Below are 21412 nucleotides of genomic sequence, written 5' to 3'. Positions count from 1 at the left end.
CTGTGCGCTGAATAACTCAATAACGCTAAATGGAAAACCGTTATTTTGCATAGATAAATGTCAAAATCCTCTTATTACTTCCCATTTTCACTAATATATATATATCACTGATCAAAATACATACAATCATCTAATATTTTGAATTGGAAATGTTGCATTTCAGAAAGCTCTATGGACTATAGATATCGCCAAAATTAAAAATAAAAAAATTATTGTACGAATTCTATACACGATTGGATATTTGCGAGAAAGAATTGTACGGTCCCAATTGATTCATGATCTAGAATCATGATTCTAAAACAAACAACGAGAGCTAAACAGTCGTATGGGCAAAAAATCAGCTTAAAACATATTAGCATCAATTTACTTCTTGTAAAATGTGTTAAATTATCCTCAAATTGATAAAAATACCAGCTTACATTATTATTGAAACCTTTCGTACCAGATAAATGTAAAAATTCCTGAAAAAATCAATCATAAAAATCACACATAGCTCAATAAACTTAAATTATCATCAAATGTAATTCCTTGAACAAAGTAAATTATAATTCTCATTTTATCTTAGTTAAAAAGATATAGAATGATATCTGTCAGCCATTGGACCATGTTGCCAAATATCTGCAAAATTCTTTAAAAGATTGCAACATTAAAATTGATGCGGCAACATTTGAAGTGCTGGCGTCATAAATTTTCATGGCTGTTTTTAAATAAATAAAATGAATGTTACTAATAGTTTATTGTTTTATTACCAATATACTTATTACCGCGTTGTTTTTTGCAGAAAACTTAACTCAAATAGAGTTAACGGAAAAAGAACAAAAACATAAATATTTAGTTCAAGAGACCGTCGAAGTGGGAATGCTGTTTGCCTCGAAGGCATTTGTGCAGTTAGTTACCAATCCCTTTGTAGGACCGCTAACGCACAAGTAAGTCTATAATTATATAAAACCAATAAATTCATAATCTTAAGATTAATAGAACTATTATTTTTATAATACTAAATCATAGACTTTATATTGTTCTAAGTTCTCGTTCTCGTTCTCGGCCCCAAAATTAACATAAAAAGTTCATCAGTAGACTAACTTTTCCTGTGTAGTTTGAAACATCCTGTAAATTATGTATTTGTTATAATGTTAGAACTTCATAACAAAATAAAAGTAATAAAAATTATGTTCGAAACTAATTCATTCAATCAATTATTACGGATAAAGTGGCAAATTTTTATGAGAAGAAGGTAATAACATGACGGTTAACTTTTTAAAAGTTCTATTACCTTCATAAAAAAAACATCTGTATATACGTGATATTAATTATTATATGTATACTAATTTATATATGTTTTTAAATTACAGAATTGGCTACAGCGTACCCATGTTTGCAGGATTTGTGATTATGTTCCTTTCAACTATAAGTAAGTAGTATATGCATGATTTATTACCATTTGGTACATTAGTTTACTTATCGTTAATATTTCGAATATCAAGAAAATTTCTCAAAATAGAAATCAATTACAGACATGCGGTTACAAAAAAGCTGATTAAAAATATCATGTGAGAAAGTCTACTTTTATTAGTTTTATTATTTAGTCTACTTTAATTAGTTGATATATGAATTGTTTTATGTTCGCCTCTCAAACTTGACAATCATTTCATATTGTACCCAGTGATTATTTAGACCTTGATAATCACCAGTGGATAGTTGATTATTTTCAAATTTTCTGGATGCTTCAGGCAATTTTTTGTGGTTTGGTTGATTGGCCTAATTGGTTCATGATCTAGAATCACGATGGGCAAAAAAACAGCTAAAACATATTAGCATCAATTTTTTTCTTATAAAATGTATTAAATTATCCTCAAATTGATAAAAATTACCAGCTTACACTATTATTTCATTCTTTTGGACCAGGTGAATGTAAAAATTCGTGAAAAAACTTGGTATACGAATGAAAATAGTTTAATAAGTTCAAGATAAGTTCTTAGAATTATTTGATGGGCTTTGGTAATACATCTATTCAAATCAAATAAGGAAAGCAATGAGCAATCCATAATTACCATAATTATTTCCATAATTATTGTTTGTATACACTGAATAACAAAATTAACAGTTGTTTAAATGGATTCTTCGCATTTTTACCAATGAATATCGGTGAACAATATATGCTCAAGCATTTTATATATATATATATATAGCGGATAGGCAAAATAACATGAATGTTTTTAACTACAGTTAATTAACCTGCCACATTTCTTTCTAGGTTAGAGATGTTTTATTATATTTACTCTACTATTAAACTGGTTTTTAAACCACCTATGCAATCCCTTGGACTTAATTGATTATTGTACGTCTAAGTAATGTATTTTATTTTCTTTACAGAACATATTTACCTTTCTATGTTTAGTTATTGTTTCTGTTGACGCTCCGTTTTCTTGGTAAATCATTTTAATATCAAAGAATTTCTTCTTAGTTTCATCTGTTGCTTACTACATTCATTCCCTCCTCGTACATTTTAACCAAATGCTCATGTATATTCTGAACAATTCCACATTCATCTATGCATATGAATATTTCATACTCTACAGTGCCATTTTTTACAATTCTATTATATTAATTATACATTCACCTTTAGTTGTTTCCACTCTCATCACACTGGCCTAGTATTATCAGTATTTTAATCATAGTTCCACATCGAAACTTTCATTTACTCACTGTTACATTCTGAGCCAGTATTCAAGTCAATAACTAAGCTCAATAACTAAGTTCATTTCCAATCTAACACTAGTTCACAATTCCACCATTTGTTATTTTTTTCTTTCTTCTTTCGTGCGCCTGACTGAGTTCATCCAAAGTGAATAGTGTTATTACAGACCTTTCCACATATCCGAACAATTCTGACCTGTATATCTATCTCGACCTACCTATCTACTGTAGTAATTCTTTGTCTCATCCCATAATAATTCCATATAATTGAAAATGCTCTGTGTATATTTTTATATCTATTTCTAAATAAGTAAATTACCTAAAACACAATTAAATATTTCATTTATATTTAAAATGTAAGAATTGAAATACTTTTTGAATAATTACAGCCTTTGACGACCACCTGTTGGAATCTTTTGTTGAACTCCTGTTTCTAATAGGAAGAAGAATATATATGCAATGAATTATTAAATAATACTTTGACAAAATCTAGTCATATGTTACTCTAAATTTGACCTTTTTTCATGAACTTTTGTTTTCTTTACAGTCTTTATATTAGACTCCTGCCAAAAGCGACTTAATGTTCTATTTTGAAATCCCTATGTCTGTACACAAATTGAAATAACAAGTCTCCTTTAATTTTACTATATGTTTTAAAAATTGTATTCTTTTATAAGCAACATTTGGATGTTGCAATGGACTCTTTTGTGGGTCGTCGTATTCTTCTATGGATACTTTCCAAACTAACAGATTCCTCTAAAATCATTGTATTGAATTATGTTTATTTTATATTAAAAAAAGTACTCAACGTTTTTATAAATTTCATAAATTTAATCTGGAATAGAACTAATATAAAGCTATGTAGATACTTTCTTTTCGGCGAATACAAAATTATATTATTTTTCTTTATTTAGAGAATTTTGGTTATATTGCCAACACTAATAATCAGGTCAGTTGCAATACAATAAAAATATTTCCAATAAAACCTCAGCAACTTCCGAAGAGTTCCAAAGACAGACATCCGAAGGAGTTTTTCAGGCTGATTCGGTTACATGTTCGAACGTATCAGATAACATTTTATCTCTTTTCGGCTGGAATAGAATGAGAAGGAAAATATCGTCTGGTATTAAAACCAATTTACAAACTGCAACAAGCAATGACGTAAGCTCACTACTACTTTGGATAGAGTTTTTTTCCATAACAGTTGAAATTTAATCCAAACTGAAACGAAAACAAATCATTCAAGTGGCATACTGCAATGTATCTCCATAAATGATAAACACAATTAACGTAAAAGAAAACTTAAGGGTAAAAAAGTAGTTAGACTTAAGAGCGAAAAACGTAGTTATAATTAGACCTATATTAACACAACTTTACTCGCAGATAATGAAGCGTCCCATTCGCTGTTAATTAAAAAGTACCGTCGTTTTCGGCGTATTTAAAATCTTCGTTACGAATTAAATTAATTGGGTTTTCTGTTCGGATGTCAGCGCCAGTACAGTAATTTACTTTTGAGAGGATATTGTCCGCGATGGATTTTCGGCGTTGCATCATTAAACCAAATATCGGTGGGGAAGTTCGAGTGGATTTCAAAATTTAAACGTTAGGGTCAACAGAGCTGACATATTTTCGTTCGTCCCCGACCGGGTTTTTTTTTTCGGTCGCTTGGGCCATAGTTCTGGCCTAATCATGAAGGGTTGCGGTTACAATGCTCTGTTCTACAAAAAAAACCTGGCGTCGAATCGATAAAGTTGGAATCTGCCATACCGACAAAAAAATTTAAAAGTATAGTCTATCCAAAGTTGGTGTGAATGTAAGTCATCTAAATGTATGACGTGAAAACGTCGCAATGTTACCGTATCAACTTTGAGATTTAGTTCAGTTTGGCTTTGACGCATTTAACAAAAATCTAGTTTAATGTATATATGTATATATAGTTTACTTTAACATTATAGTACATCTAATGCATAAATTAAATGTATCACTACATAGTATAAAACAAAGTCGCCTTTTCTGTCCCTATATCCCTATGTGCGCTTAAATCTTTAAAACTACGCAACGGATTTTGATGCGGTTTTTTTCAATAGATAGAGTGATTCAAGAGGAAGGTTTATATGTATAATACATGCATAATATACTAAGGCAACATTGCTAATTTTAGAGGTTTCTAACGTGATGTCGTAAATTAACCTATTTTTTTAGGCTTATTTAGCAATTAGCAAAAACGCTGCCTAACCCTACGAGTTAGATCAAATTAATGTACTACTGTATTGTGCACCATAAAAAGGTCTACAAAAAAGTCCGCGATGGTATATGTTTATCTTTTAGGGATAACCCACATTAACCATTTTTATTGTTTACTTTTTACGTGAGAAAATGGCTTATTTACGAAGCTATTTTAAGCAATACGGCATTAATCCTTATCGAATTAAGTACCTTAAATACAGTGTGCAATTAATATAGATCAATATGGTTCCTTACAGCATATAAATTAAACAAATATTTTCGGAGATATTACAAATTTAAAATTTGCGTTTAAAAATGTGTAATGTAATAAAAATTGTATGAATTTAGATATTCCAAAGATAGCAGGAAATCTTCATAGTAAGTATAGGGGAAGAGGAATTGTTTTACTCCAAATTTAATGCGTGCAGGCCAAGGGCAGTAATGAATGAACCAAAAATATTGGATCGATTTTAATCATGTTTTCATTGAGTGACATAGGTATATATATTTTATGCCCGTGCAAAGTCGGAGCGGGCCGCTATGTTTTTATATACAACGTTCATATTTTTTCTGTAGTGTATTTAATTTAGTATCAGCATTGCACCCGTGCGAAGCCGGGGCAGGTCGCTAGTATATAATAAAACAGTTCTAACCCATACATTTTTGTTAACTGTTTTACTTTAAGTTTTTTCCACACCACTGACGAGGTAGAATTCTAGGCGCGTTTTTTATGTAATGGTATCCTCCTGAATAACTAATCCATCTAATTAACAATTGTATATACGTAAGTAGTAATGTATTTTACTTTTATTAGAGAGAATATTTACCTTTTTACGTTTAGTTTTTGTTTCCTTTGATGGTGGATTTCCTTGTCAAATCACTATGATATCACTCTAATTTTTATTTCTTCTGCTACTAGCTGTGTACACCATTCTTGATAATATTTTCCCTAATGCATTTGTCATATCTGCAAAACAATTGAAATTTTTTCTCTCCTCACACATTTTAATATAATATTCATATTAATTCTGAACAATTACATAAATATCTAATAGGCATAACACTATCATACTCTAGAATATGATTTCCTATAATTAATTATATACACACCTTTAGTTGTTTCCACTTTCATCACACTGTCTTGGAAATAATCAGCATTGAATCATAATCCCATATTCAGAAAGTTTCACTCAAGTGAATAACTAAGCTATCCATTTCCAATCAATCGAACGTTTGTTCAGGATTCCATCACCTTCCAATTTCTTCTTTAAAGTGTCTGATTCAATGTTCCTGTTTCCAGCATGAAGCACAATATATTTGCAATGAATTATAAATAAATGTTATGACTAATAAAACCTAATTAATTATTATTCCAACGTTTACCTTTTTCCATCAACTTTAGTTGTCTTAACACTATTTTTATTATCATCTTGCCATGAGTGACTATTGAGTATATTGGTCCCATTCTAAGATATCCATGTCTCATCTCAATACACAAATTGAAATAATAAGATTTTTTATTTTATTACATCTTTTTAAATATTGCATTATTTTAAAGGCAATGTCTGGAAATATCATTGAACCTCTTCGTTACATTTCAGACTAACAGTTTCCTCTGAAATATTTGTATTAAACTATGTTTATATTGAAGAAACTACTCACTGTTTTTGTACATTTTATATATTAGATTTCCGATAGTGTTAAGATCAAGCTGATCTTGATTCGTCGCCCGCTTCGTATGAGAAGAGTTTCTTTTCGGTGAATCTAAGATTATGATTTTCATTTTTTCAGATATTTCAGTGACCGTGTCCATACTACTATTCAGTACCGCTTCCACGCGTTAAACTATTTTCAATAATTACCTTTCTAACGATTTTTATGGTTAAAGGGGGCCTCCATTATCCCGTTCCTGTTCAAAGTAACTGATTGGAGAGCCAATTTTTTCTGTCTGGCATCGACATTTTTAATAAGAGTAATAATAAGCAGCGATTGTAAGTTTATAAAAACATTATATAATTTTGCTGATTTACGACCGAAAGGAGAAAAATGCAGCACAGACTGAGAAAAAGCGGTGTGATACTGATGGCGATGGGTGCTTAAATAAATGCCATTATCACTATTGATTTGCTTTAATAGAAAATCATAATTTCCTTCCAGTCATTTTATTTTGATAATAAAGATAAACTTTGTCAATCTGAGTGATTGTTGAAAAAATATTACATAATACTGGGCACCAAAAGATGCTAAATATGTATAAGAGTCAAAATAAGTCAAATATTAGTAAATTTGTATGAACAAACTCCGATTGTTACATACGAAACTCTTGTTTCACACTATTGTTTTATTATAAATAAACAAAACAGAATAATTTTAATTAAATAATGTAATATCGATCGTGTTTAATATGATTAATTACAAAATTGAATACGATTTAAAAGGCTTTTATTTACATTGAAGTCGCGCCATATCATGCAGAAAGATGAGCGCGGATACAACATAACAGAGAAATCGAATATTCATTCGACCAAATCTACTATATTTCATTTTCAATTTGTTCATAACTCTATTTTTTGGCCTTTTTAAATTAAATTATTTTTAATGATACGTAACTAAAATGATATTTTAATTTCAAGAAATTAGCTGTTACCATTTTACATTACAAACAAGTTTCCTTAACAATTTGTGACATAGTTTCTTAACTCGTATCATCAAATGAAAGCAATTTTTGAATACACATTCCTAGATCTAATGTTATTAATTATTCGCTATTGCTGCTCTTTTTTACAACCATACGTCTTTCAATTTGTGTAAATGATATCGATAAATATTTGCATTTGTAGTTTCACTGGGTTTTAGCAGATCGTAATAATAAGTGGGGCAAAAGTCCCGCTATCATTTTGTTGCGCGCCATCTTGGTCATGTGACGTTTAGCTCAGATTCGCTTTAATTATTGTGTTGTGTAGGTGTCACGATCAAAAACAGCCGCGAATTGATGTTTCGGAGCAGTGTTTGAAGATGATCAAGCGTAACAAACACGAGTTTCTGAGTCGATATATCACAATGGATGAAACATGGCTCCAAAGCGTGGGAACACGCAACAGTCGGCTGGCAAGGTTATGACGTCTGTATTTTAGGATACGCATGGAATAATTTTCATTGACTACCTTGAAAAAGGAAGGACCAACAACCGCGACTATTACATAACTTTATTGGACCGTTTCAAGGACGAAATCGCCGAAAAACGACCGCATTTGAAGAAAAAGAAAGTGCTGCTTCACCAAGACAATGCACCGTGTCATAAGTCAATTAATACGATGGCAAAAATCCATGAATTGGGCTTCGAGTTGCTTCCTCATCCACCGTATTCTCCAGATCTGGCCCCAGCGACTATTTCCTGTTCTCAGATCTCAAAAGAATGCTCGCTAGGAAGAAATGTTTGTCGAATGAAGAGGTGATCGCCGAAACTGAGGTCCATTTTGAAGCAAAGGACAAATCGTTCTAAAATGGTATCGAAAAGTTAGAGGGTCGCTATAATCAGTGTATCACCCTTGAAAGGAATTATATTGAATAAAAAAAAACTAATTTTGCCCAAAAATATGTTTTACTATGGTAGGCCGGGAACTTTTCAATTGATCTGTAAAAAAAGCGGTATTTTGGGAGATGAATATTAGAATTTTACAAACATAATTAACGATTTTACTCATCTATCTCTCCGACTTCTTTAACAGTACATACAAGCATCTAATATTTATAACACTAGGAAATTTGAACTTTCCTGTTGAACCCACTGTATATTAATAATTAACTTTCATATATACATTAATTATTTTATAATTTAGTATTTAATACTTAGAAAACTGTAAATCGCACCAGATTTTCAATATTCACCTCTTGGATTAAAGCTGACCGGTCAATTACTATAATTAGTGAGTAATAATTTCGAAGAGAGCCTTAACAAGGTTAAAACGAAGGCAATAATGCAATTTGGCTCTTTAAGAAACATACTGGAAACTCTCCGTTTCCATACAAAGCCAGTCTCATTACCGATCTGTGTCTTTCTCCCTCTCTCTCTCACTCTTTGAGCGCGACAATCAAAGAAACAAAAAACGGGAGGAGGGTGCCGTGCCCTTTAGGCGCGCAACGTTCCGGCTCCCGCTTTAAAATCGTATCACTCCGGCTGGAAATTGTCGGTTATGCAAAAAGGCGCTGACAGAGATGGATGCCGCTACGATTCGTAACCTAGTTAAGTAAGGAAACGCTTTGTGACGACGGTATCGGGCGTGTAAGTGGCCTCTAATTAAATCACGTTGAAAACGCGCCGTTAATAAGCGCACGACTTCCCGGCTAATGGAGTTTGCGCCGACATCGCTTGGACCGGATTTTTATTCGTGAAATGCTATTACCCCTTCTAATGCGTCCGAATGATATTTCCCATCAATTTTTCCTCACGTTCAGTATCTTGTAGCAGATAATGTCAACTGAAATGTGTATTTTATCACAAAAATCTAAATATAATTAAATACATTAAGACAATTAAAAAAAAAACACTACTGGAAAGTAAAAAAAAATAAAGAAAAGAATGGGGGAGTACACAAAAACGACCAGGTCAAGATATGATAGTACCTAGAGAGAAAAGAAACATTTAACTTTATAGGCAAGTTTTAAAAAATGTTTCACGACGTTCAATATCTAGAAGTCACTACTTTAAACTTATTACTTGTTTGAGTGGCTCTGCTGAGAGAAGACGCGATGACAATTAATTTACTTTTCTATAGATCGTTTGTTTTTATTTCGGGCGCCATTTAGAGAGTGCGAAAGTAATGAACAACGGTTTTTTTGGTTTTTTGGTTTCCTAATATTTTCATGATTAAATTACAATCAAAATGATTTTTTCTAGTTTCTTAGGCATATTGGTTCTAAGAAGGGTAACCGGATGTACAGACAGTAATGAGATGTGGTTTTTCCTTTCAAGAAGTTTCCAACCTTTATTTAAATAATCCCATATTACCTAAAATAAGTATGTGTAGAATGTAATTGCTTTACCTGATATTTATACAAATATATACATAAGGCTTTTATATATATACTAGCGACCCGCCCCGGCTTCGCACGGGTGCAATGCTGATACTAAATTAAATACACTACAGAAAAAATATGAACGTTGTATATAAAAACATAGCGGCCCGCTCCGACTTTGCACGGGCATAAAATATATATGCCTATGTCACTCAATGAAAACATGATTAAAATCGATCCAGTATTTTTGGTTCATTCATTACTGCCCTTGGCCTGCACGCATTAAATTTGGAGTAAAACAATTCCTCTTCCCCTATACTTACTATGAAGATTTCCTGCTATCTTTGGAATATCTAAATTCATACAATTTTTATTACCTTACACATTTTTAAACGCAAATTTTAAATTTGTAATATCTCCGAAAATATTTGTTTAATTTATATGCTGTAAGGAACCATATTCATCTATATTAATTGCACACTGTATTTAAGGTACTTAATTCGATAAGGAGTAATGCCGTATTGCTTAAAATAGCTTCGTAAATAAGCCATTTTCTCACGTAAAAAGTAAACAATAAAAATGGTTAATGTGGGTTATCCCTAAAAGATAAACATATACCATCGCGGACTTTTTTGTAGACCTTTTTATGGTGCACAATACAGTAGTACATTAATTTGATCTAACTCGTAGGGTTAGGCAGCGTTTTTGCTAATTGCTAAATAAGCCTAAAAAAATAGGTTAATTTACGACATCACGTTAGAAACCTCTAAAATTAGCAATGTTGCCTTAGTATATTATGCATGTATTATACATATAAACCTTCCTCTTGAATCACTCTATCTATTGAAAAAAACCGCATCAAAATCCGTTGTGTAGTTTTAAAGATTTAAGGGCACATAGGGATATAGGGACAGAAAAGGCGACTTTGTTTTATACTATGTAGTGATAAACATAACATATAGGGCAAAAGTCCCGCTACCATTTTGGTACCGCTTGGCTACGTGACGTTTAACTTATTTCCGTTTCAACCATTGTTTTGTGTAGACGTCCAAATTTTATTATGTATAAATATACGCCACAAAAAAAGCGGAAATTACGTCTAAAAAATATCCTAATCGTCCTGTGCCTCACAAACCAACAATTTATCATTTACATGCGAATTTTCGACAGTACGGTACGACAGCAGAGGATCAGAATCTCGTAACGCTGAAAATGTGGCTCTGACGCACGATAGTATTGCAGAATCTCCAGAAACATCCGAATTAGTGTTTCCAAGCGTGGTTCCCGTAGTTTAAGGCAAATTTTGAAAACTGATTTGAACATTTTCCCTTACAAAATTCAATTAGTCCAAAAATTGCTACCGAGAGATCCTGATCAACGAGTTGATTAGAGTAATGCAATACTAAGGCTATCTGGTGAAATTGAAGATTATTCGTCTAAATTGATAATGAGCGATGAAGTCCATTTTCTTCTCAGTGGCCACGTTAATAAACAGAACAGTCGGTTTTGAGGAACACAGAATCCTCAACTAAACCATGAAACATCATTGCATCCACTAAAAACAACTGTATGGTATGGTATTCATGCTGAAAACATCATTGGCGCCTATTTTTTTTTGAAATTGACGAAGGTGTTGCAGTTACCGTTACTACTGAACGGTACCAAGACATTATTTAGCAATATATGGCCACAGCACGCACAGCTTGTTCAACAATTCAATTATTGAATGATGTTTTTCCACGAAGACTGATTTTGCGAAGTGGCGATTTAGCATGACCAGCCAGATCTCAGTATTTAACAGTACCAAACTTGAAATCGAAGAAATTCAGCCTCAGATGTTGCAGGATGTTATGCAAAATGCCTTAAAAATAGCCGAAAGTTGCATAGCGAATCGCGGTCACCATCTAGCCGATATAATTTTACAATCATAACGAAAAAGAAACGCAAAGACCAAATAAACTTTTTATGGAAACCACACTTACTTGTCTTTTCTTTGAGTAAAGTTATAGGCAATGCAAATGGTAGCGGGACTTTTCACCCACGTTTTATATTGTTTCTTTTAGAAAGTTACCTACTTTCACATTGGTACCAACAAATGGGCGATAGTTAAAATATAAATCCAAAATGTCTTCAAATGGAACAATGTCAAAAATATAAAGTAGTGACTACACTGCAAGAAGATTTGTATCGCAAAGTCAATCAATATATGAATGATCACATTACGTGTTAAAAATATTGCTTATTAAAATACCATCAATTGTCAAAAATTTAATTATTTTTTATATCAATATCATTGCTCAATTGGAAAGTGACATCAAAGTTGTTATGTATCGCTCTAGCTTGACAAACTTTATTAAACAACCAATGAAATGTCTTCACAGCAAAATATCTTCCCTACAGGTACCTAAAATGGAGATTTAAACTGATTAACTGAAATTATTTGAATGGGCAATTATAATCCCATCTAGATTTCTCTCTATTACTCTATAGTAAAACTGAAAATGTTGAAAAAACATGCTAGAAAGCTATTTAAAAAATCTCACATGTTTGTCAAATAGTTTTGGCACTTACTGTTCCGATACATAAAAACGGAAAAAAAAGAGATTGTAATAATTACAGAGGGATTACACCGTTCTGTACAACCATGAAGATATAAGAGCAAATTGGAGAAAATCGCCTAGCAGGACTAAGACAAGGCGGATGTTTAAACTGAACTCTGAGAACTGAGACAAGCTGAGAAGCATTTACATATTATGTAATAATAACAGCTGATAGATCAGAGCACCTACAGAGAATCTTAAACAGATGAAATATGGAACGTCATGGTGATGGGAGGCCAGAACTAATAAATAACGGAAAATGATGGAAACTATTTTTATTAATGTATCACAAGACACTATCAAGATTATTATTTATTTAATTTTAATACTACATATTATGCGTAATATTAATATTTATAACAAATAACTGGTTGCCTAACTAAAACAGTCTACTTGCAAAATAACTTGTACATAATCGCAATTTTACAAATATTAAAATCAATGTAATATAATAACTGATTGCAAAAATTTATCTGTAAAAAAGTTTAAAGTTTTCTGAAGTGATTTTTATATTACTAAACAGTTTTTTTGTTGAATTACTCCTTTTATATAAAGCACTTAATTTAATTTGTACTGATATATGTTATAGATGATATATTTAATGATATTGCGTCAGAAAATAGAAGCTATTTTGGTTTTTACCCCATCCACCGTACACCAAAACCAAATAATGGATTTACATATTCGAAACAGTTGATAGTGACCCTAGGATTCATCGGAAATTAACGTGTGCCAATCGATACTAAATCTTTCTACTATTTTATTTCCTAATTCAAGTATCAGTACGATAACTATGTTGCGTAATAAAATTTGTTTCAGTCTCATTCATTGTCAAATTATATTATTTATTTACAAGAAAAATAGTTATTAGAAGAAATAGGTAGAAAGTTCAGAGACATCGCTTTTGATCTATGACATTTTCAGATTTTTGAACTGCTTCTCTAAACATATTTAATTATGGGAAACATATTTAACCTAATACATTTTTAATGCACTAAACAATTTTAACAGTATCTGTACCTGGTATTTTTTGTACCATGGAATTGAGTTTTATCAAAAAAGAAGAAAATTGTATGTTCACAATTGTCTAGGTGTACAGATTGTTCTTCTAGGTGTATAGATCATGTCACCAACCTTTCATATTTCTCAGCCAGATACGTTAATAATCAAAGTTATGGTATTCCACTCTAGCTAATGTTTATAAAAATGTTTGAATAGTAGTTTTTGAGGTAACAATAATTAAATCTGAACATATAACTCCATGTACAACGTGGAGCAAAAGTCCCGCTACCATTTTGATTGCCTGTAACTTCGCTCAAAGGAAAGATAAATAAGTTTGGTTTTCATAAAAAGTTTATTTGGTCTTTATATTTCTTTTTTCGTTGTAATTCGCAACTTTCCGCTCTTTTTAAGGCATTTTGGAAACATCCTGCAACATCTGAATCTGAATTTCTTCAATTTCGTGACGAATATTTTCTTTAAGAGATTGAACAGCTTGGGACTTAAAAACATCCCACCCCAAAGAAGTCTGGTGCTGTTAAATCCGGAGTTCTGGCTCACCATGCTAAGTAGCCACTTCGCGAAATTAGTCTTCGTCAAAAAACGTTATTCAATAATTGAATTGTTGAACGAGCTGTGCGTGCTGGGGCCCCTTCTTTCTGAAACCACATGTCTTCTAGTCCTTGCTCTTTCATTTCAGGCACAAGAAAATTTTTAGTACCGTTAGTTATATCTTAGTACCGTTCAGCAGTAACAGTAACTAGAACACCTTGGTCATTTTCAAAAAATAGGGACCAATAATATTTCCAGCATGAATACCACACCATATAGTTGTTTTCAGTGGATACAATGATGTTTCATGAATTAATTGAAGATTTTGTGTTACCCAAAACCGACGGTTCTGTTTATTGACGTGGCCACTGAGAATAAAATGGGCTTCATCGCTCAATATCAATTTAGACAAAAAATATTCAAGTTCACCAGACAGCCTTAGGATTACTGTATTCAACTCGTTGATCAGGATCCCTCGGTAGCAATTTTTGGACTAATTAAATTTTGTACGGGAACATTTTCAAATCAGTTTTCAAAATACGCCTTAAACTGCGTGCAGAAATGTGCAACAGGAACCACGTCTCCGAATTGATGTTTTTGGAGACTCTGCAAAACTATCGCGCACCAGACCCGCATTTTCAACGTTACGGGATGTCCGTTTTCTTCTAGAGCGAGACCTGTCTGCTGTCGTACTGTACTATCGAAAATTCGCATGTAATCGGTACATTGTGGCTTTGTGAGGCACTGAACCATTAGGATATTTTTGACGCAATTTTCGCTGAGTGACAATGGAACGATTAATTTCAATACATATTGCCACCGTTCCTGCTCGTTCTTGTGGCGTATATTTATTCATAATAAAATTTGGACGTCTATACAACACAATAGTTAAAGCTAAACTGAGCTAAATGTCACATAACCAAGAGTGCACGCAATGAAAATGTTAGCGGGACCTTTGCTCCACCTGTTATTAGATTTTGCACGGCTAATAATCCATTTTAGCAAAAATCCATCACCATAAGTTGGACACCGTCATAAGCTTTAACCTAACTATTAAAGGAAATGTTTTGTGGGATAGATATTAACTACGTAAATGGGTTGTAATTTAATTATGTTGAAAGAGAGCGTCAAGAAGCAAGAGTTATGAACACTATTGAAAATATTATTATTTTTCATACCTTCTTAGTATATATATATATATATATATATATATATATATATATATATATATATATATATATAATTTAATTGGTTTTCCTTTTTACAAACATAAATAACATTGAAAAATGAACAGTTAAATTTCAAAATAATAAAAATGAGTAATTGAATGTTGTGTTTTTTTTTCAGTTTTTGCTTTTGGTCGAAGCTACAGCGTTCTGTTCATTGCAAGAGCCCTGCAAGGTATTGGATCATCGTGCTCCAGCGTATCTGGAATGGGAATGTTAGCGGAACGATACCCGGACGATAAGGAGCGAGGCAACGCTATGGGAATAGCGTTGGGTGGATTGGCTCTAGGTGTGCTCATCGGACCGCCGTTCGGTGGTCTGATGTACGAGTTTGTCGGAAAGTCGGCGCCATTTTTAATACTAGCTGCTCTAGCACTTGGAGATGGATGTAAGTAGAAACATATATAAGTAATAAATATGTAGTGTTACAGTTGTGTATATTTTTCCGACAAAATTTGAATTAGATTTTATTTTGTTTAATAAATATGAATAATTTTTGAAAATGCCAGTCAAAAGTCAAAGTTCGAAGCATCAGATCAGCTGTAACAATGAAATATCATTGAAGAGTGGTATTTTAATGAACTGTATACCAACATCTATTCAACAACTTAAATGAATAATTTTAAAATATTGCAGAAAAAGACAACGAAAAGAACTAATTCCGATCTGATCAAGTCGACAAAATCAAAAGCAACATAGAAAGATCACTAAAACTGCTCCACTGTATTCCTCAATGTCGCTTAGACTTTCAACAAAGAGCGGTAGGACGGTCTGATTTACAAAATTAATCTGAATCTAATACAATAATATGCGCAAATTTTACAATCATCCTTATCGGAAAGATACTTTAGAATGAAAAGGATACTTATTCTGAATTAAAAGAAATCAGAACAGTAGTACCACAGGTACAGTACTAAAGTAGTGTTTCATACTTAATTTTCGATGGGCCTACAATGCAATAATTTTTAACGCTAAAAGTATCCTTCTGGAATCTCCATTTTTAAAGCACTATAACTTTCGACTGAATAAACGAACGGTGCTACTTTTATGTCTATATTCCGTTCAAAATAACAATGAACTTACGTGATCAAAATATATGACGTCACAAAATCACTATGTTTTCTCAACAATTTTTACTTTTAATTTATTTTGTCCATTATATATAACAAAATTTTAATGTAAATATAACAGTGAAAAAAAACATTCTCAAATATAATTACAGTTCAGAAAAACTGCCAACCAGCATGTCGTACATGACATCGATGAGGTGTTAATTGCAGTTTTTAAAAATGTAAAATTTATTTTGAACTCGGAGCAAACTTTTCTTTCTCATTTTATTGTAATTAAGAAGAGATAAAATGATGTCTAATTTTTTTTAATATTGATAATGACAATTATAGGTTAGACCAGATGTACTGGAGAGTCATTACCGGTTTTTCGAACACATCTCGCTAGGCTTAATTTCAATTTATTCTACTGACATCAAGCTTCAAAGCTATACTTGTTATATGTTGCGAAAGTAACAACGTCATAGCTTTACACTTTTTGAGAAAATGATGATAGAAGCTTACAGTGAGCATATTCTAAGCTTAAAAACATGTGAGACATGGTTTCAAAAATTCAGAAGTGGTGATTTCTATGGGCAAGACAAAGAACGTTCCGGTATATCAACAAAATTTGAAGAAATTGCAATAATTATAGGATGACCCAAACCCAAAAACATTTTACAGAAGCATTAAATGTGGCCCAAGAGAATCCAAAAGATGGGAAGGTTACCTTAATTGAATGACAAGCAAATGAAAAATTGAAAAATCGTCTGTGAAAAATTGCTTCAAAGGTATTATCGAAAATCATTTCTGCGTCGAATAGTGACGGTTGATGAAAAGTGGATTTGCTTTGAAAATCCTAAACGCAAAAAATCATGGTTATCACCTGGCGAGGCCGGCCGATCGACTCCAAGGCCAAATCGTTTTGGTCGCAAGACAATGCTCTGTGTTTGCTGGGAACCTAGTGGTTGGTGAATCACGAACTGTTGAAACCTGGTGAAGCAGTTAATAGTCACACATGCTTGAAGAGCGACACTTCGCCAATCTCGAAGATGTTAGAAAATGGTTTTGCTTAAAGAACAAATAGTTTTTTGGGATGGCATCCATAAATTGCCTGAAAGATGGGCAAAATGTATAGAATCATACGGCCAATACTGTGATTAAATATATTTTTTTCCATTTTCTTGAAAATTATGTTGTTTTGTTTTCGAAAATAACGGCAATTTTGTAAATAAAAGTCAGATTTGACGCGACAGCATTGCGACATTGTCACTGAACTTTTGTTCTGTTTCTAAAAATACAACTTTTATTCAAAGTAACTTAACACTAACACACTAACATTTAATTTATATTTACCGAATGACTTTTTGAAATACATTTTATAACATTTTTAACATTTTATAATAACCGCAGATGTTTTGAAGAATTTTGCAGACATTTGGCAACCAGGTCGGGCGTTATGTAGATTTGTATCTCTTTTTAATGAGAGAAAATGTTTTCAAAACTAACTTACACACTGCAATTGGCAATAACTGGCTATTTTGAACGGACTATAAAATACTCTTTGGACTGTTACCCTTCAAACAAGCTACAGTATGGCTTCATTGAATAATTATTACTGAGGATAGGCAACTAAATCCATCTGTTAGGAAAAAACTAAATTAACTTTTCCCCAACCTTATATTTAAGTGCTATTTGTTCTGGTGAGTTTTTTTACCGGGAAAATCAATTAAGAATTAAAAAATACCATTATCCGCTACGAATTTGGACGAAAACAGTAAACACTTAATGACCAAACACTTGTTGTTCTCATTAAGTATATCCCAAACGAAAATATTTTCCAAACGAGCGGCTAGCCGCAAGGAAGAAAAATAACAATAAAAAGCTGCCAGGAAGAAGGGATTGTTGTTTGAGCGAAGTTTTATTTTGCATGGCACCCTTTCACGGCGATAGACGATAGATACCTCTTTATAGTGCAGTTAAAATGGGCCATCCAATTTTCAACGCGCATTTCTCATCGGCAACCGTAGGGAGCACTGTGTTTATGCTCTGATTTTCTCGAATAAAAGTTTATTCACACTAGTTGCTTAAGCTACAAAGGGACGGCGCTTCTGATAAAATTTTATTTAAGGGGGACAACTTTTATTGGATTATTTGTGACCTTGTAGAGCTTTTTTATTAAAACATCAATAGTTTTCAAGAAAAGAAAACAATTATAATGTGTATCAAGTATTCCCGCCAATTTGTTGTAGTGAAAAAATATGCTGTAATAAAATTCAATGTATTTTTCAATACAATTTTCGTCGTATTTAATACACTTACTCCAGCTGGCTTGGTTGGCGCAGTAATAAAGGCGACAGGACGGTCCACTTACTGTTACGAGAATCCCGCTGGGGCATGGTCGTTAACTTATGTTTGTAGTTTTCCTAGGCAAAAGTGCAAAATCCGACAAGTAAAATGATCCCAGTCACGCCAGTAACCAGGCTGGGTAAGACCGGATGTCTTTTGGGGTGATTTCTAAGTTGGTCACTCGCCAGTCGGCAAGCTTAATGCTGCAGACCATGGTTCGAAGCCCATGTTAGCTTGTAGGTCCAGTCCAGATAAACCTCTAGTTGATAAAAGGAGACTTTAAAACATATTTAAAAAAAAACTTATTCCAGCTATTATGACACATACTACCTCTTCCTTAAAACGTAAAAATCAAACGACAAAACTGTCTATATTATGGGAAATGCTAGAAGTCAAAAGGAAATAAGTCTGGTAAATAAACCAAATGCTGAAATCATCGTCATCATTTTTAAAGCGCATTTCCCTACTGATTGGAACAAACAATAGTTAAAAGTATTTCAAAATGACCTGTAGAATATAATATATTTTTAACTTACAGATAATTTCTAATAGGACGCGAAAGGATTTTCGCGCACGACAAAGGGACATGTAGATATGTCTCGAACGTCCGTTGAATAAAGGAATAAAATATCGAACGCCTCTGGGAGGGGGATGTTAGTTTCACAAAATATAACATGTGTAGCTTTGAAGCTTAATGTTAATAAAATAACATGCCTTACTGTGTGAAATGATCACATTGCATATCATTTATCTGTGTTGAATATTTAAGCCTGAATATTTAAACGACATCTGTTAGAAAAACCGGTAATGACTTACCGATATATTTGCTATGTATAAAATTTTGATTCGAGCATCAGGGTCAAAGCCCCCTCCTCGAAAATCTAAGAAAAAAATTTTTACTTTATTTTAAAACCGCTGCATTATATCCAGATTGCTTTTCTTAGCATATCCAAATTTTTGCATTCAATACACTTATTCTAGCCGGCTTGATTGGTTCAGTGGTAAAGGCGACAGGGCGGTCCGCCTACTGTTACGATAGTCGTGGACTCGAAGCCTGCTGGGGCATGGCCGTGAATTTATGTTTGTGATTGTCCTAGGCAAAAGTGCAAAATCCGACAATGAAAATGATCCCAGTCACGCCAGTAACCGGGCTGGGTGAGACCGGATTTTGGGATGATATTTAGGTTGGTCACTCGCCAGTCTGTAAGCTTAAGGCCGAAGTCCATGATTCGGAGCCCATGTTAAGCTGTAGGTCCAATCCTAAAACCTATTCCAGCTGTTATGACACATAGTACCTCTTCGTTTCCCGTAAAAATCAAACGTAAAAACTCTCTACATTGTGGGAAATGCCAAAAGTCAATAGGAAATAAGTCTGGTAAATAAACCAAATATCGAAATCATCCTCATCATATTTAACGACCAATTCCCTACTAAATGGAACAAATAGTAGTTAAAAGTATTTAAAAATGACCTGTAGAACGTAATATATTTTTAACTTACAGATAATTTCTAATAGGACGCGAAAGGATTTTCGCGCACGACAAAGGGACATGTAGATATGTCTCGAACGTCCGTTGAATAAAGGAATAAAATATCGAACGCCTCTGGGAGGGGGTGAAGGGGGGTGCGTAATAATGAAAAAGAAGTCGCCTGCAAAATGGGGTGTTTTGTGAGGCGCCCCCGTACGGATAAAAATAAGCTGTGAATCGGGCGCTGAATGCTTGACGGATGGTCTTATTTAGTTACATTATTTCCCGCTGAGCTTATGTGTAACGCGACTTGACGTCCAATAAAACGGATTTTAAATCTTTTGTTTCGACTGACTATTCCTATTCCGGGATGTTTATGGTACCTCCGTTTCGTTTTCTTCTTTTCTCTGATTAGACTATCGTGGACTGTTACACATAAAGTAAAACTATATTATCTTTTTTACTATATAATAATAGACGATTGAAAAAAGGTATTTTTTCCTAAAATAAGTCGCATATAGTCCATTAAATAAAACGGTGCACCCGCGTCATCTAAATTGCTGACATCACACCACCGATGAAGTAGAGACTTAGGCACATTTTTATGTAGTGTTATCATCCCCAGGGGGCCTAAGCCACCTAATTAATAATTGTAAATCCAAGTAATGTGCTTTAGTTTGGTCAGAGAGCATATTCACATTTTACGATTGGTTCTTGTTTCTTTCTGTTAGTGTTTCCTTGTAAAATCTTTTTAATATCACAGTATATCTCCTTGGTTTGTTCTGTTAATGCCTATATACATATTTCTTGATAAAACTAGATTTAATCTTTGCTTTTGAATTACTTTAATTTAATCTGCTTTCTTCCTAAGGCATTTACCGTATCTGCAAAACAGTTAATACTATTTCCCTCCTCACACATTTTCACCAAATGCTCATATATATTCTCAAAAATTACACATATTTATGCACATAAATCTGTCACACTCGACAATACGATTTTCTGCAGTTGTCCTATACTAATTTTATACACACCTCTAGTTGTTTCCACTCTTGTGGCCCTGTCTTGGTATTGTCAGCACTGAATCATAATTACACATCCAGAAATTTTCATTCAGTTACTGTCACATTCTAAGCCACTATTCAAGCCAATAACTAAGCTGTCAACTTCCAATTTTGAAATACTACACTCTTCAACATAGTATCTTCAAAATTTAATTTATGTTTTACAAG

At 32.9% G+C, this 21412-nt stretch overlaps 1 protein-coding gene across 2 annotated transcripts in view; it reads left to right on the top strand.

The window, feature by feature from the left end:
* The window catches only part of Vmat (Vesicular monoamine transporter), a 99416-nt gene that overhangs the window by 53169 nt on the left and 24835 nt on the right, over positions 1-21412 (top strand). For both annotated transcript variants that reach the window (XM_076396826.1, XM_076396825.1), the window contains exons 4-6: positions 782-926; positions 1353-1411; positions 15438-15704. In XM_076396826.1, coding sequence (XP_076252941.1) covers positions 782-926; positions 1353-1411; positions 15438-15704 — 471 coding nt within the window. The remainder of the gene's footprint in view (positions 1-781; positions 927-1352; positions 1412-15437; positions 15705-21412) is intronic.

The sequence above is a fragment of the Rhynchophorus ferrugineus genome, unplaced genomic scaffold (assembly GCF_030347505.1).
Source record: "Rhynchophorus ferrugineus isolate W39M unplaced genomic scaffold, kcgeb_rfMv2 rfM2, whole genome shotgun sequence".
NCBI lineage: Eukaryota > Metazoa > Arthropoda > Insecta > Coleoptera > Curculionidae > Rhynchophorus > Rhynchophorus ferrugineus.
The sequence above is the reverse complement of the archived record's forward strand: the minus strand, read 5'-3'. Positions and strand labels throughout refer to the sequence as shown.